The sequence below is a fragment of the Trichomycterus rosablanca genome, chromosome 18 (assembly GCF_030014385.1).
Source record: "Trichomycterus rosablanca isolate fTriRos1 chromosome 18, fTriRos1.hap1, whole genome shotgun sequence".
NCBI lineage: Eukaryota > Metazoa > Chordata > Actinopteri > Siluriformes > Trichomycteridae > Trichomycterus > Trichomycterus rosablanca.
Genome location: NC_086005.1, coordinates 20,267,188 through 20,285,396, shown reverse-complemented (window position 1 = coordinate 20,285,396; position 18,209 = coordinate 20,267,188). Strand labels below are relative to the sequence as shown.

Genomic DNA, 18,209 nt, shown 5'->3' with positions numbered 1-18,209 from the left:
TATCGTCAACAATTTTAAGCATGCTTTTAAAATTTTATTTTTGTTTTATCAACATTATTATGTTATTAATGTTTCATACATTTCATAAACACAAAAAACACAAACACCTTATGTTCTATTTTACCTCTTTGAAACCGGAGCGTCAGACTGAACACGCATTTCATCCCAATAAACTGTTTTACTTTTGCCAGACTGAATAAGTTTAAATATTAAATGAAATATAAGCCAACAAACCTGTAAAGATCCGTCCTGACGCATGCTACAATTAATGCTGGACACAGGGGTTTAGTGAATGAAACAGGATGCTGCTGTAGCTGTGAGGAGCCGCTCCTCTCCTCCGCCTTCAGCCGGTCAGAGAACGCGCACTGTCGGGCACCCGCATGACGCGCAACCCGACGCGTGCGCGAGCATCGTCTACGTCACTTATTGTGCTCGCCTCGCAGCATACTGGACGTTGTAGTTTTTCATACTGCGAAATGTAGGCGGCCATGCCATAGCGTTTTGAGGTTAGTAATCGAACGGCATTACAATACACCGATCAGCCATAACATTAAAACCACCTCCTTGTTTCTACACTCACTGTCCATTTTATGTAGTCACTGTAGTCCATCTGTTTCTCTAAATGCTTTTGTTAGCCCCCTTTCATGCTGTTCTTAAATGGTCAGGACCCCCACAGGACCACAACAGAGTAGGTATTATTTGGGTGGTGGATCATTCCCAGCACTGCAGTGACACTGACATGGTGGTGGTGTGTTAGTGTGTGTTGTGCTGGTATGAGTGGATCAGACACAGCAATGCTGATAGAGTTTTTAAACACATCACTGTCACTGGTAGACTGAGAATAGTCCGCCAACCAAAAATATCCAGTCAACAGCGTCCTGTGCCCACTGATGAAGGTCTAGAAGATGACCAACTCAAACAGCAGCAATAGATGAGCGATCGTCTCTGACTTTACATCTACAAGGTGGACCAACTAGGTAGTGAACAGTGAGCACTTATACCAGCACAACACACACTAACACACCACCACCATGTCAGTGTCAGTGCAACTGCTGAGAATGATCCACCACCCAAATAATACCTGCTCTGTAGTGGTCCTGGGAGAGTCCTGACCATTGACGAACAGGGTGAAAGCAGGCTAAAAAGTATGCAGAGCAACAGATGGACTACAGTCAGTAATTGTAGAACTTCAAAGTGCTTCTATGTGATAAGTAGAGCTGATAAAATGGACAGTGAGTGTAACATTTTTTATGAAAACTGTTGGTAGACGTCTTGAACGTCTCTATAAGAAATCTGGGCTGCAGGTTCACTTTTTAGCTTATACTGATCATCTGTCAAAATACAAGTCTGCATTAAATGATGCTCGTTCATCATTTTATGCAGATGTACTTAGGAAAGCCGGACAGGATCCTAAGCTTCTGTTTTCAGCTGTGAACAAGCTCCTACGCCCTCCGTCTGAATTACTGGCTGCCTCAACTGATTTATGTAATGCCTTTCTGAGTTTTTTCGATAACAAGGTGTCAACCATTTATCAGGAATTGCTAAACTCTCCTGCTGACCACCACTGGTCCCTCTCTTCCTCTTTTTCCCCATCATTTTCACTCTCAACCTTCTCTCTGACTGATTTAGCCAATATTGTCAAAATCATAACAAGCTCGAAGTCCTCATCCTCTCGACTTGACCCAGTCCCTACCCATCTTTTTCAATGCTGTGTCTCTGTCCTATCAGAACCTATCTGTCACCTAGTGAATCTTTCACTCTCCTCTGGTTATGTTCCTGTTCCATTAAAAACTGCTGCTGTTACTCCGATCATTAAGAAACCTGACCTGGACAGGTCAGTTCTGAGTAATTTTAGGCCTATTTCAAACCTTCCCTACATTTCCAAAGTCCTTGAAAAAGTCGTGGCTTCCCAGCTTCTTGACTTTATGAACTCTAATGAACTCTTCGAAAAATTTCAATCTGGCTTTCGTTCTCACCACAGCACAGAGACTGCTCTTCTGTGTGTCCTAAATGACCTCCTTTCATCTGCTGATTCCGGTTGTGCGTCCATTTTATTGCTCCTGGACCTTACTGCTGCCTTTGATACAGTCAACCATAGCCTTCTTCTAACTCGGCTCACTGAGATTGGTCTCTCAGGGACTGTACTATCCTGGTTTCATTCGTATCTGACTGACAGGCATCAGTTTATCGCAATCAGGAATTATGTATCGGATACAGTGTCCATCAAGCAAGGTGTTCCTCAGGGGTCCGTCCTTGGTCCCCTTCTCTTTATTATCTATATCCTCCCACTCGGCAACATTTTTCGCAGGTACAAGTTAAATTTTCATTGTTACGCTGACGACACTCAGGTTTATCTTAGTTTCAAACCGACAGATCCTTTTCCTCCCGCTCACCTAACTAGATGTCTTAATGAACTAAACTCCTGGCTTCAGGCAAATTTTCTTTTACTGAATGCTCAGAAAACAGAGTTTCTAATTACTGGTACAAAGTCCACCGTCCACTCTCTCTCTAACTCTGTCCTTTCTATCAATGACATCATAATCACACCCTCAGACACTGTCCTCAATCTCGGTGTTCTGTTTGATCCCCTTCTGTGTTTTGAACCGCACATAAAATCTCTATCCAGGTCTGCATTCTTCCGTATCCGCCCTCTACTGTCCTCTGCAGCAGCTGAGACGCTGGTCCATGCCTTTGTGACTTCTCGGCTGGACTATTGCAATTCTTTGCTCCATGGGCTTCCCTCTAAATCTATACGCTCCTTGCAAATAGTCCAGAATTCTGCTGCACGGATCTTAACCCATACAAAGAAGTCTGATCACATCACCCCAGTCCTGAAGCAGCTTCACTGGCTGCCCATTACCATGCGCATACAGTACAAAATTATACTTCTCACCTATAAGGCACTCCATGGGTTGGGTCCCCGTTATCTTTCAGACCTCCTAAAATTTTACAATCCATCCCGTAACCTAAGGTCATCAGATGCCGGTCTCCTAGTGGTCCCCAGGTTCAGACTGAGCACCATGGGTGGCCGATCTTTCAGTGTTGCTGCCCCTGCGCTTTGGAACTCTCTTCCATCCTCGTTACGGTCTACTACTTCTCTATCCAAATTTAAAACTGTACTAAAAACCCATCTCTTTTCTCTGCACTTTTCCCCTTCCTCCCCTGCTATTTTGGTGTGATTGTTATTTTTTGTTATTTTTGTTTGTAAAGCGACCTTGGGTTTTTGTGAAAGGCGCTATATAAGTGTAACTTATTATTATTATTACTATTTTAATGCAGAACAGCTGAGGAAGGAAAAATGGTGAACTGCATTCTCATTGGTCTGAATGCGTTGTCACTCTCTTCTAACCATCAACCTTTAGACATACTGAGTGCAAGTTCCACATTTCCCGACATTTTCCTTTCTCTCATTTAAAGCTCATACAGCTGGCAAGGTAGGAATAGGATAAATTATATAAAAATAAAGTAGACTAGGAACTGTAATTTGGAGCCAAAGCACATCTACTGCATAAGGTAAAGCTACAAGCTGCTGTGTTTACTGAACTGCACACTGAATGGAGGCTTTATTTTGCTTTATTCATGCACGTCACAGCTTCACAGCTTAGTTATACATTTAAATGTCTACATAACTATTAGATTATGTAATTAACATAAGCAGAAATTGCCTCTTAATGATAGGAATTATGGTGTCAGTGTGTACTAAAGCATTTCGCACTATGGCATTCGCTATTTTATATACATACAGCTTTTACCTCAAGTAACCCTGTTACACCAGCTCATAAAAACTGCAGTTCTGTGACTCCAAAATAAATGTACATTGCTTTAAACAAACTCAAGCCCCAGTAAGCTTGGACAAAAGGTAAAATGTTACAACCCCAAATCAGAAAAAGTTGAGACAGCATGGAAAATGCAAGTAATAAAAAAACGCAAAGTGTCTTACATTTACTTTGACTTTTATTTAATTGCAGACAGGATGAACCTGAGATATTTCATGTTTTGTCTGCTCAGCTTAATTTCATTTATTGATAAACATCCATTCCTGCATTTCAGGCCTGCAACACATTTCAAAAACAAAGTTGGGACGGGGGCAATTTAGGGCTAGTAATGAGATGAAAAAACTAAATAATGATGCGATTTTAAACAGGTGATTGTAATCATGGTTTGGTACAAAAGCAGCATCCAGGAAAGTCTTTGATGAACAAAGATGATCAGAGGATCTCCAGTTTGTCAACAAATGTGTGAGAAAATGATTGAAATGTTTAAAAACAATGTACCTCAAAGAAAGATTGGAAGGGATTTGCATATTTCTCCCTCTACAGTGCATAATATCATTAAACCATTCAAGGAATCAGGAGGAATTTCAGTGCGTAAAGGCTAAGGGCGCAAGCTTAAGCTAAACGCACATGATCTTCGATCCCTCAGACGGCACTGCATCAAGAACCGCCACTCAACAATAGCTGATATAACCACATGGGCGAGGGATTACTTTGGCAAACCTTTGTCAAGCACTACAATACAGAGTTACATGCACAAGTGCCACTTAAAACTTTACTGTGCAAAAAAGCAGCCTTATGTTAACCATGTCCAGAAGTGGCATCGACTTCTCGGGGCTCAGAGGCATCTAGGATGGACCATCACACAGTGGAAACGTGTATTGTGGTCAGATGAATCAGCATTCCAGGTCTTTTTTGGAAAAAAAGGAAGCTGTGTGCTCCGGACCAAAGATGAAAAGGACCATCCAGACTGTTATTAGCAACAAGTCTAAAAGCCAGGGTCTGTGATGGTATGGGGCTGTGTCAGTGCCCTTGGTAAAGGTCATTTACGCTTCTGTGATGGCAGCATTAATGCAGAAAAGTACTGTACATTGAGATCTTAGAGCAACTTATGTTGCCTTCAAGACGTCATCTTTTCCAGGGACGTCCATGCATTTTTCAACAAGACAATGCAAAACCACATGCTGCACACATTACAAAGGCATGGCTGCGGAAGAAGAGGGTACGGGTACTGGACTGGCCTGCCTGCAGTCCTGATCTGTCCCCAATAGAGAATTTTGAAAGGAAAAATGCAACAACGACGACCCCGTAGTGTTGCACATATTAAGACGTGTTTGCAGGAAGAATGGTACAAAATAAAAGCTGAAACACTGAATCACTTGGTATCCTCTGTGCCAAAACGACTTTTAAGTGTGGTGAAAAGGAATGGCAACATTAGAGTGGTAAATGCTGTACTGTCCCAACTTTTTTTGGAATGTGTGCAGACCTGAAATGCAGAAATGGACGTTTATTAATAAATGAAATATCTCAGGTTTATCCTGTCTGCAATCAAATAAAAGTCAAAGTAAATGTAAGAAACTCTGTGTTTTTTTATTATTTGCATATGTGCTGATGACAAATCTGCAGCATTTATGTAACACAATAATGTAAACATGGCCCTAAATCACAAAGGAATGTTACTGAACACTATAATCTAGGTTGTTCTAAAAGCAAAGTAAGGTCCCCTAGTATTATGTTCTCAATAAAGTGGTCGGTGAGTGTATTTTAAGTGCAAGTGTGGTCTCTTTTGTCTTTTTCAAGTAAATTAACCCCTATTTTTTGTCTATTGTGTGTGCGTGTGTATATAAGTGTGCATGCATGTGTGTGACACAGGTTTGCAGTGATCTCCTTCAACACTAGACACCACTTTTGTCACCGTTCTTGTCCTGATTCAATACCACTATGGAGGACTCAATTGAGATAATCCTTCAGGATAAAAACTCTCAATTGCTCAGCCGTTATCGGGACAACTGGGTTTTGACCTTCGTGGCAGGAGCTATTTTCTCTGGTGTCTACAGTCTCGGGGCCATGTTCTGTATGCCTGGGCTGAAGGTACCTTTTCGGCTAAAGGTGCCATTTTTACCTTCCACAAAAGAGCAGACCCAGAATGTGATGAAATTGCTGGAAGGGAGACGAGGTCGGCTGGCTGATTTAGGATCTGGAGATGGACAATTTGTGAGTAAGGATAGTAGATAGGATTTGCTGGGGGTTTTTTTGTCTACTTTTTGTGTTGTCCCATTTTGGATGTACTTAATGCATTTCATGTGCATATAGTTGCAAGACCCCCTTGCTTGCATATGCCCCCCTTAACACTTACTGGCTGCATTTTAGGGTGGCAGATTCGTATAGGACCTACATTCACTCATCTACTCACTTTTTTAACCGCTTATCCAATTAGGGTCACAGGAGTGCTGGAGCCTATCCTAGCTTTTTCAGTGGGCGCAAGGTACACAGTAACACCCTGAACGGGGTGCCAGTCCATTGCAGGGCAGACACACATATACACACAAACATACATCGATCAGGCATAACATTCAAACCACCTCATTGTTTCTACACTCACTGTCCATTTTACCATATAGAAGCACTTTGTAGTTCTACAATTACTGACTATAGTCCATCTGTTTCTCTGCATGCTTTGTTAGCCCCCTTTCATGCTGTTCTTCAATGGTCAGGACCCCCACAGGACCACCACAGAGCAGATATTATTTGGGTGGTGGATCATTCTCAGCACTGCAGTGACACTGACATGGTGGTGGTGTGTTAGTGTGTGTTGTGCTGGTATGAGTGGATCAGACACAGCAGTGCTGCTGGAGTTTTTAAATACCATGTCCACTCACTGTCCACTCTATTAGACACTCCTACCTAGTTGGTCCACCTTGTAGATGTAAAGTCAGAGACGATCGCTCATCTATTGCTGCTGTCTGAGTTTGTCATCTTCTAGACCTTCATCAGCTGCCCATGGGGTGCTGTTGGCTGGATATTTTTGGTTGGTGGACTATTTTCAGTCCAGCAGTGACAGTGAGGTGTCTGATCCACTCATAACAGCACAACACACACTAACACACCACCACCATGTCAGTGTCACTGCAGTGCTGAGAATGATCCACTACCCAAATAATACCTACTCTGTAGTGGTCCTGTGGGGGTCCTGACCAATGTAAAACAGGGTGAGAAACATGCAGAGAAACAGATGGACTAGCAGTGGTGTTTAGGATTTTGGCTGATGTGCCGTGATTTATCTTGCGCTTTTGTTTTGCAAGGAAGACAAAACGTATCAGTTTAAGCTTTTAACTGGTACCTTCTTGTTACGGACTTCACTCGTGACTTAACTCGGACTCGTATTTTGTGACTTGTGAACATCTCTGGTAGGTGTTTGCAGCATGCCCAGCAGGGTTCCAGTGCACAGGGTTTGAGGTTAACCCTATGCTGTTAGCCTACTCTCGAGCCCAATCATGGTGGAGAGGGATACCACACACCCAAGCCTCCTTTGTAAAGCAGGATTTTTTGGAAGGTATTTATGATGTCTGTACATTTTAATTTTAGTTCAAGCACTTCATGTCTTATTATAAAGCTTTATTATTGTAACCTCTGTCTTTAATCAGACTGACCTGTCGAAATACACAAACGTGATCGCATTCCTGGCACCTGCTGTGGTAAGTAGTAAATAGAATACACTGAAGTGTATTGCACACTTTGAGCCACTTGGGGGCAGTGCAGGCCAGCATTCGGATTTCAAACAGTCAATATGGCTAAAAGTGTTTAAACACCCTGATCTATTTTTCTTTAATGCTCAGGACTCTCACAAGACCACTACAGAGCAGGTATTATTTGGGTGGTGGATCATTCTCAGCACTGCAGTGACACTGACTTGGTAGTGGTGTGTTAGTGTGTGTTGTGCTGGTATGAGTGGCTCAGACACAGCAATGCTTCTGGAGTTTCTAAACACCTCACTGTCACTGCTGGACTGAGAATAGTCCACCAACCAAAAATATCCAGCCAAAAGCGCCCAGTGGGCAGCGTCCTGTGACCACTGATGAAGGTCTAGAAGATGACCAACTCAAACAACAGATCTTTACATCTACAAGGTGGACCAACTAGGTAGGAGTGTCTAATATAGTGGACATTGAGTGGACATGGTATTTAAAAACTCCAGCAGCATTGCTGTGTCTGATCCACTCATACCAGCACAACACACACTAACACACCACCATCATGTCATTGTCACTGCAGTGCTGAGAATGATCCACCATCTAAATACTGTAATACCTGCTCTGTGGTGGCCCTGTGGGGGTCCTAACCATTGAAGAACAGAGTGAAAGCAGGCTAAAAAGATATGTAGAGAAATAGATGGACTACAGTCAGTAATTGTAGAACTACAAAGTGTGTCTGTATGGTAAGTGAAGCTGATCAAATGGACAGTGAGTGTGGAAACAAGGAGGTGGTTTTAATGTTATGGCTGATCAGTGTATGTAACTTACTTTGTATAACCAATTTAATTTTATAACGATATTTATCTTGTCAGATGGAGGATTTGGAGAAGAAGCTTCTGAGTGAGCTTCCTAGAGATGCCGATTTCCTTTTCCAAACTGGTTTTACACCTGCACGAGAGGCTCTGGACAGGACCAAGTCTGAGCATACAATGTTCCAGCTGCATCAGAGACAAGATCTACTACATCCTCTTAGAAGACACATAACCCAGCCAAGTCAAATCCTACTGTAATGGAAAAAATAAAAAATAATAATAATACTTTGATGATTTGATTTTCAAAACCAATCTCCAGCATGTCCAGCTACCAATAGAGTACATTTGTATCTATAATGCTTCCATTGTTATGAGCCATTGTTTAGACATAAGGTTGGTACAGCTTATCATACAACCCCAAATTAGATAAAGTTGGGACAGAATGGAAAATGCAAATAACAAAAAAACACAGGAATCAGGTGGAATTTCAGTGCATAAAGGCCAAGGGTGCAAGCTTAAGCTGAACGCCCGTGATCTTCGATCCCTCAGGCGGCACTGCATCAAGAACCGCCACTCAACAATAGCTGATATAACCACATGGCCGAGGGATTACTTTGGCAAACCTTTGTCAAGCACTACAATACAGAGTAACATGCACAAATGCCACTTTACTGAGCAAAAAAAGAAGCCTTATGTTAACCATGTCCAGAAGCGGCATTTAAGCTTGGTGAAAAGGAATGGCAACATTACAAAGTGGTAAATGCTTTACTGTCCCAACTTTTTTTGGAATGTGTTGCAGGCCTGAAATGCAGGAATGAATGTTTATTAATAAATGAAATGAACTCGAGCAGATAAAACATGAAATATCTCAGGTTCATCCTGTCTGCAATGAAATAAAAGTCAAACTAAATGGAAGAAACTTTTTTGGGGTTGTAGAATAACCACCAAGTTCATCTGTGTGATAGCTAATACGATAATCAACAAATGTACAGACAGGGGTACCTAATAAATAGCTCGGTAAGTACATGCCATTTATTCAAGTTTACACCACATGGAGGAGCTAAAGTACTGTAACGTTGCCGTCGGCCGCACAGGAAACACACACACACACACACACACTTAAGGTAATTTCTAGTAGCTCCAACTGGCCTGACTGCAAGTCTTTAAACTTGTGGGAGAAAACCACAGAACACAGAAGAAACTCACACAGACACAAGGAGAACATGCAAACTCCATACAGAAACAAATCGGCCGAGGAGAAGAACCTAGGCCATCATGCCATCCCATTGTTACAACATGAATAAAAATATTATTAGTAGTATTTTAGTCTCTCTTTCCCCACCACAGAGCAGGTATTATTTGGGTGGTGGATCATTCTCAGCACTGCAGTGACACTGGCATGGTGGTGGTGTGTTAGTGTGTGTTGTGCTGGTATGAATGAATCAGATAACACCTGCTCTGTGGTGGTCCTCTGGTGGTTCTGACCATTGAAGAACAGCATGAAAGGGGGCTAACAAAGTATGCAGAGAAACAGATGGACTACATTCAGTAAGTGTATGTAAGTGGAGCTGTATGGTAAGTGGAGCTGATAAAATGGACAGTGAGTGTAGAAACAAGGAGGTGGTTTTAATGTCAGTATAGCACCAGTGTGTGTGTGTGTGTGTGTGTGTGTGTGTGTGTGTGTGTGTGTGAGAGAGAGAGAGAGAGAGAGAGAGAGAGAGAGAGTGAAACAGTAGTATGGGCGGTATGAATGATACTGAGCGCTCCGAGAGGCGTGACGCAGGCGCTGAGAGGAAAGAGGCAGGACTGTTGCTGTATAAAAGAGAAAACCGCACCGACAGTCGCTCAGTTGAGTTGGGACATTGTACCGTGTGGACGAGAGGATGGATATACTCAGGACTATCTCTCACCCACCTGTTCACAACAATAACAACAACAAGATGTGCGATCACACGCAGTACAAAGCAAGCGAGACGAGACATGGAAAGGTAGAGGATAGCGCGCACCCCACGCAGGAAATGTCACGGATCATATCGGACTGCAGCACGGGGAAATGCTACTGTAGAGGAAAAGTTCTCGGCAAGGTATGGATGCATTATTTATATAGACATAGTACACTTTAACAGACTATTAAAGGACTTGATGGCATTGTGAAGCAGGTCATGATTCTGTGTAAAAGCACGTACATTAAAATTGATTCATGATTTGACATGTTGTGCGGTTATGCCATCCTGATTGCTGGATTCTGATTGACTGCATTTCTCTTCACAGGGTGGCTTTGCCAAATGTTACGAATTTACAGATCTCTCCTCAGGCAAAGTGTATGCTGTAAAAATTATCCCACACACGCGTGTCTCCAAACCCCACCAAAGGGAAAAGGTGTGTTTCTTACTTTATCACTTTCTCATATGCTTGCTTGCTGACTCACTTCCTCTCAGCAATAAATTACCTCTTCATTCTTGACAGATCGACAGAGAAATTGAATTGCACAGAGCCCTTCATCACAAACACATCGTCCAGTTCTATTACCATTTCGAGGACAAGGACAATATTTATATACTTCTGGAACACTGTAGTCGTCGAGTAAGTATCGTCAGTACAGTCCCTTCCACCCAACATCAAGCTGTCAATCTGCTGCACCGGGATCTGTCACCGGGCTTATATTTATTGTGCTGTTTTCTTCTCCCTAGTCATTGGCGCACATCCTGAAAGCACGCAAGGTCCTCACAGAACCAGAGGTTCGGTACTACCTGAGACAGATTGTGTCTGGATTGAAATATCTCCACGAACAAGAAATTCTTCACAGAGATCTGAAATTAGGTACGCTACTAAAGGATCTACCAGGAATCAATCGCACCGGTTACATGCCACATTGTAACAGAATTCATAATCACCTGTTTCATATCTACAGGCAACTTCTTCATTAATGAAGCAATGGAACTCAAGATAGGAGACTTTGGCCTGGCAGCTAAGCTAGAACCGGTGGAAAACCGGAGAAGAACGATTTGTGGAACCCCTAACTATCTGTCTCCTGAAGTTCTCAACAAGCAAGGTCATGGCTGTGAATCAGACGTCTGGGCACTCGGCTGTGTCATGTAAGTCGTGAACACTGGGTTTAGAATACATGGCCCTACATGCCATCTTGAGCTCCTCTTCAACTGCATATTTTATGCCTTTACAGGTACACAATGCTTTTAGGCAGACCTCCGTTTGAAACCACCAATCTGAAGGAGACATATCGGTGCATACGGGAAGCACGGTACACCATGCCATCCACACTGTCTCCACAAGCCAGGCATCTCATTAGCAGCATGTTAGCCAAGAATCCAGAGCACAGACCGAGACTTGATGACATCCTATGCCATGAGTTCTTCAGCCAGGTATGTATAAGTAGATGATGAAGTCTGGGACACAGTACAAGCCTTATGCCATCTTGTAGCATTTGTGTTAAGACCTGGTTTTCTTGTCTTTTTTTATTTTTTTTTAGGGTTTTACCCCAGACAGGTTGTCTTCCAGTTGCTGTCATACAGCGCCAGACCTCCAACACAGTCCTGCCAAGAGCTTCTTTAAGAAAGCTGCTGCTGCTCTGTTTGGTGGCAGGAAGGACAAAGCAAAGTACTTAGAAACAATAAGTAAGCACCTGAAAGTTTTGGTTTTCTTTGAATAGATGCCAAACCATTTTATATAAACCATTTTATTAGGAAAATGTATTGTGTTCTAATTGGTTTTCTACATGTTATTTGCAGCTAAACTGACAAAAGAGGAAGAGGACATCCACAAACTGCGACATGACCTCAGGAAGGCCTCAGTCAGTAATCAGCCTTCCAGGCAAGCACCTGAGGTCAGTATCTGTCCCAGCAATCAGCCACATTTCCTCAGCTTCCTGCTTGAACACAAGGATACTCCTTACCCCTGGCCACATATTTGACTTACATCTGCTCTCCTTTTCTTTCCCTTAGGACAGTAAGCCACCGGTCCAACCTACCGGAAAGCCAGTCGTGTCTGCCAAGGATGGGGGAAACAAGCAACAGATTCGTGACACCATCCGCATGATCGTGCGAGGCACTCTGGGAAGCTGCAGCAGCAGTAGTGAATGTAGGTATTTCGATTATGCTGTTTGTGCTGCACCGTGATGCTTTTAGAAGCAGTTTCCTTTGTTGTCTGTGTATTAATGGATTCTAAAATGTGGTGACTAATGGTATTTATGTTTTGTTTTGATGGCAGGCCTGGAAGATAGTACGATGGGCACCGTAGCAGACACTGTTGCCAGAGTACTCAAAGGCTGTCTGGAGAATATGTCAGAAGGTATGCGCAATAGATGCTGTTTTCCCCTGCTTAGACTTAGCATTCCACATGTCAATATGACATCTATTCAATTCAGGATCAAATAACCTTCCATGTCATAACATGTTATAATATTTTTTTTTCCTCCACAGCTAATGAGATTTCAAAAGAGAGCCTGAACTGCAGTCTTCAGTGGGTGACTAAATGGGTGGACTACTCCAACAAGTATGGATTTGGTTACCAGTTGTCGGACCACACAGTTGGTGTCCTTTTTAACAACGGCACCCATATGAGTCTGCTAGCAGATAAGAAGTAAGTAGATCAGAAACTTGTGCATTTGATTTAGTTAATTACTGACAAGGCTCAAGTGTAGGTCGATTTCTAAATCAATGGGGTTCTAAGTAGATGGGAGACTGTAAATACTTTAATGAATTGAAGTAGGCCATGTGGTTAGTGTGGTTTGTTGTGGACTACTGTTACATTATTAGTAAAGTAACAATTAGCATTCAGCCATAACATTAAAACCACCTCCTTGTTTCTACACTCACTGTCCATTTTATCAGCTCCACTTGTAGTTCCACAATTACTGACTGTAGTCCATCTGTTTCCCTGCATGCTTTATTAGCCCCCTTTCATGCTGTTCTTTAATGGTCAGGACCACCACAGGACCACCACAGAGCAGGTATTATTTGGGTGGTGGTATGAGTGGATCAGACACGGTTTTTAAATACCGTGTCCACTCACTGTCCACTCTATCAGACACTCCCACCTAGTTGGTTCACCTTGTAGATGTAAAGTCAGAGACGATCGCTCATCTACTGCTGCTGTTTGAGTTGGTCATCTTCTAGACCTTCATCAGTGGTCACAGGACGCTGCCCGCGGGACGCTGTTGGCTGGATGTTTTTGGTTGGTGGACTATTCTCAAAAACTCCATCAGCGCTGCTGTGTCTTATCCACTCATACCAGCACAACACACACTAACACACCCCAACCATGTCAGTGTCACTGCAGTGCTGAGAATGATCCACCAGCCAAATAATACCTGCTCTGTAGTGGTCCTGGGAGAGTCCTGACCATTAAAGAACAGCATGAAAGGGGGCTAACAAAGTATGTAGAGAAACAGATGGACGACAGTCAGTAATTGTAGAACTACAAAGTGCTCCTATATGGTAAGTCTAGGTACATTTGAGAGCTAAAGTATTAACCCTTTTGTTAGTTCTCTTGTTTTTCTGCTCAGGCAAATATATATTTGAGGCTAATGTGTCTCTTGATTTGCAGGACGGTCCATTACTATGCAGAGCTGGGTCAGTGCACAGTCTTTCCTACCAGTGAGGCTTCGGAGCAGTTTGTCAGCCAGGTCACCATCCTCAAGTACTTTGCACATTATATGGAGGAAAATCTAATGGATGTGAGTATCCATACTCAGTGCAATCATATATCCAACTCAAGTTTGTGTAGGTTTCCTAACTTCATCTCACATTGCTCACCTTTTCATTTCTCAGGGTGGTGATTTGCCCAACGTGACTGACGTCAGCAAACCCAGGCTGTACCTCCTTCAGTGGCTCAAATCGGACCGTGCCCTCATGATGCTTTTCAACGATGGCACATTTCAGGTAACTGCACTTTTCTCCTGAGACTGTTTCCTGAGTTATGTCTCATGGTTTCTGGTTGCTAATACTACGCTTTGACGTTGACAGGTGAACTTCTACCACGACCACACCAAGATCATCCTGTGCAGCCAGGACGACGAATACCTGCTAACATACATCAACGAAGAGCGTGTGTCCACCACGGTGCGCCTCAGCACCCTGCTCCATTGTGGCTGCTCGTCGGACCTGCGCAGCCGCATGGAATACGCCCTCAACATGCTTCTGCAGAGATGCAACTGAACGCGCACGACGACTCATGAGACTTTGTTTGTTGCTTGGTGGACTTTCTTATGGACCTCCGTTGATTGGAACTTAAGTTAGGGCTACAGAGGTGTGGCAATGGATTTGAGGTACAAGTGGTACACTGGTCCTCTCCCAAAAAATTTATATGGACTTCTAAAAACAAGAAGATCGAGAAAGCTGGGCTGGATCCAGAAGATACCATTAAATGACATTTTTTATAAGAACATATGCAGTAATCTTGGCCTGCTGAAGCTGGGATATTAGCATTTATTGTGTACATAGAAATGGCTTCAGTGGCGCAGGGTGATGTTGTGTAGCTCTGTTTGGAGCAGACCACTGTAAAACTGTGAATGCATTCAACATCAGGATGAAATGGCCTTTAACCAGTGCCGTAGTTTTGTGTGGGTGGCTCCAACTGCCACCCATAATCACTGTTCGGGGAAAAAGGATAACGATCCAGACCTTATCTCTATAATTGAATAGAGAGACGTACACAAGCGTGCCATGGATGTAAGTTATTATTTGTAAACAGTATTTATTTATTTAATAAAGTTAACCTTAAATTCACATGTGTTTGTTGCCTCTGGACTGATTTTTGGATGCCCAGCGAGTTAAATGCCCTTGACCTTGTTTTGACAGTTATATAAATATACAGTTTTAAGAGTGACAAGCGGCAGATGTCAATACTGTACACTCGGCAACAGCGAACGGAAACATTTAACGGTTGTTGTTGTAGTGGTGCTGCCAGCCAATTGTCAGCTACTGCAGATGGCACAGCCTGTTATGTAAATCTCTGTGGACTGAACGAAGTATAAAAACAAACCTACGAATGCACAAAGGGAGTCTGCAATTCCCAACCACCTATTTCTAGCGAGAGGAAATTGCTCAGTGTTTGTGTTGACAGGGCTTGATTCGATATTCTCTCACTATACACCGATCAGCCATAACATTAAAACCACCTCCTTGTTAATACACTTACTGTCCATTTTATCAGCTCCACATATCATATAGAAGCACTATGTAGTTCTACAATTACTGACTGTAGTCCATCTGTTTCTCTGCATGCTTTGTTAGCCCCCTTTTATGGTCAGGACTCTCCCAGGACCACTACAGAGTAGGTATTATTTAGGTGGTGGATCATTTTTAGCACTGCAGTGACACTGACATGTTGGTGGTGTGTTAGTGTGTGTTGTGCTGGTATGAGTGGATCACACAGCAATGCTGCTGGAGTTTTTAAACACCTCACTGTCACTGCTGGACTGAGAATAGTCCACCAACCAAAAATGTCCAGCCAACAGCGCTCTGTGGGCAGCATCCTGTGACCACCGATGAAGTTCTAGAAGATGACCAACTCAAACAGCAGCAATAGATGAGAGATTGTCTTTACATCTTTAAGGTGGACCAACTAGGTAGGAGTGTCTAATAGAGTGGACATGGTATTTAAAAACTTCACTCCAGCACAACACACACTAAGACACCACCACCATGTCAGTGTCACTGCAGTGCTGAGAATGACCCACCACATAAATAATACCTACTCTGTAGTGGTCATGGGAGAGTCCTGACCATTGAAGAACAGCATGAAAGGGGGCTAACAAAGCATGCAGAGAAACAGATGGACTACAGTCAGTATTTGTAGAACGACAAAGTGCTCCTATATGGTAAGTGGAGCTGATAAAATGGACAGTGAGTGTAGAAACAAGGAGGTGGTTTTAATGTTATGGCTGATGAGTGTATTGAAACAGTGTAAAACAGTTATAATGCTACTCTAGTTCACGTAGTAATCTGTGTTTGTGATAAAACAAGCTTACAGGTGGAAAAGTTTCCTTTAATCAAACACTCAGTAACCATAAAATCTTCAGTATTTTCTAGTGTGTAAATCTTTATGAGCCTAGAGTCATATAAACCACTGGAAGCTAAATTGAAGACTTACTTGTTTGAGATATATGGGCATGTGGCAATAAGCTTCTTTGACTTTTCAATTAAAAACAAGGCATATTGATATGTAGCCCCACCCCATCCCCACCCCCACCCCCACCCCCCCATTCATTTGGGGCTGGAACTGCTCCCACTCTTCTGGGAAGGCTTCCAATAACTTGGATTAATTATTGTAATTTGTAATGTATTATATATACAACCCTATATCAGAAAAAGTTGGGACAGTATGGAAAATGAAATAAAATAAAATAAAATAAAAATGCAGTGTTCCTTACATTTACTTTGACTTTTATTTGATTGCAGACAGGATGAACCTGAGAGATTTCATGTTTTGTCTGCACAACTTCATTTCATTTATTAATAAACATCCATTCCTGCATTTCAGGCCTGCAACACATTCCAAAAAAAGTTGGGACGGGGGCAATTTAGGGCTAGTAATGAGGTGAGAAAACTAAATAATGAGGAACTAAATAATAAATCAGAGGATCTCCAGTTTATTAACAAATGTGTGAGAAAATTATTGAAATGTTTAAAAACAATGTACCTCAAAGAAAGATGGGAAGGGATTTGCATATTTCTCCCTCTACAGTGCATAATATCATTAAACGATTCAAGAAATCGGGAGGAATTTCAGTGTAAAGGCCAAGGGTGCAAGCTTAAGCTGAACACCTGTGATCTTCCATCCCACAGACGGCACTGCATCAAGAACCGCCACCCAACAATAGCTGATATAACCACATGGGTGAGGGATTACTTTGGCAACCCTTTGTCAAGCACTACAATACAGAGTTAGATGCACAAATTCCACTTAAAATTTTACTGTGCAAAAAAGAAGCCTTATGTTAACCATGTCCAAAACCGGCATCGACTTTTCTGGGCTCTGCGGCACCTAGAATGGACCATCACACAGTGAAAACGTGTATTGTGGTCAGATGAATCAGCATTCCAGGTCTTTTTGGGAACAAATGGACGCAGTGTGCTCCGGACCAAAGCCGAAAAGGACCATCCAGACTGTTATCAACAACAAGTCCAAAAGCCAGGGTCTGTCATGGTATGGGGCTGTGTCAGTGCCCTTGGCAAAGGTAATTTACACTTCTGTGATGGCAGCATTAATGCAGAAAAGTACACTGAGATCTTAGAGCAACATATGCTGCCTTCAAGACGTACTGTGGCACATCTTAAGACGTGTTTGCAGGAAGAATGGGACAAAATAAAAGCTGAAACACTAAATCACTTGGTATCCTCTGTGCCAAAACGTCTTTTAAGTGTGATGAAAAGGAATGCCAACATTACAAAGTGGTAAATGCTTTACTGTCCTAACTTTTTTGGAATGTGTTGCAGGCCTGAAATGCAGGAATGGATGTGTATTAATAAATGAAATGAAGTTGAGCAGACCAAATATTAAATATCTCAGGTTCATCCTGTCTGCAATCAAATAAAAGTCAAAGTAAATGTAAGAAACTCTGTGTTTCACATGCTGTCCCAACTTTTTCTGATTGTTGTAAAATAAATTGGAAAACTTCTTACAGATGTTGACTGATGACAAGGATCAAACCCAAGTCACTGTATCATGCTAAAGTGCATCACAAAAGTAATGCAACAAGTACAGTTATTAAAATGCTAAAGTTGTCTGAACGATAAGCCTTTTAGACTCTCTCGAAAAAAAGCTGATTCTTACAATTTCTCAGCACCACGAGCTATAACACAAGTTTAAAAGTGAAACAGGAGAAAAATCCAGCTAAACACAGATACATGTGGAGCTTTCAGAGTAATTTTGACAGTTATTCCACACAAATGCAGATTCGTCTCATATGCACA

General features: G+C 42.4%; 3 protein-coding genes across 3 annotated transcripts in view; 2 read left to right on the top strand and 1 right to left on the bottom strand.

Annotated features, from left to right (window-relative positions):
* Window positions 1-327, bottom strand: part of LOC134332813 (ras-related protein Rab-3C-like) — a 31,594-nt gene extending 31,267 nt beyond the window's left edge. The window contains exon 1 of the mRNA XM_063014623.1: window positions 235-327. Coding sequence (XP_062870693.1) covers window positions 235-258 — 24 coding nt within the window. The 5' untranslated portion in view covers window positions 259-327. The remainder of the gene's footprint in view (window positions 1-234) is intronic.
* Window positions 1-9,290, top strand: part of LOC134332930 (ATP synthase subunit C lysine N-methyltransferase-like) — a 46,241-nt gene extending 36,951 nt beyond the window's left edge. Inside the window, 6 exon segments of the mRNA XM_063014764.1 lie at window positions 5,622-5,987; window positions 7,185-7,337; window positions 7,418-7,468; window positions 8,338-8,383; window positions 8,386-8,531; window positions 9,270-9,290. Coding sequence (XP_062870834.1) covers window positions 5,715-5,987; window positions 7,185-7,337; window positions 7,418-7,468; window positions 8,338-8,383; window positions 8,386-8,531; window positions 9,270-9,290 — 690 coding nt within the window. The 5' untranslated portion in view covers window positions 5,622-5,714.
* An 821-nt stretch (window positions 9,291-10,111) lies between these two features.
* On the top strand, window positions 10,112-15,020 carry LOC134332147 (serine/threonine-protein kinase PLK2-like). The gene is made up of 14 exons (XM_063013655.1): window positions 10,112-10,361; window positions 10,549-10,656; window positions 10,744-10,860; window positions 10,968-11,097; window positions 11,189-11,372; window positions 11,459-11,657; window positions 11,765-11,909; window positions 12,024-12,118; window positions 12,237-12,372; window positions 12,502-12,582; window positions 12,714-12,873; window positions 13,840-13,969; window positions 14,064-14,174; window positions 14,259-15,020. Exons 1-14 carry the CDS (start codon window positions 10,161-10,163, stop codon window positions 14,448-14,450), a joined length of 1,989 nt encoding a protein of 662 aa, XP_062869725.1. The 5' UTR covers window positions 10,112-10,160; the 3' UTR covers window positions 14,451-15,020.
* Window positions 15,021-18,209: the final 3,189 nt, after the last annotated feature.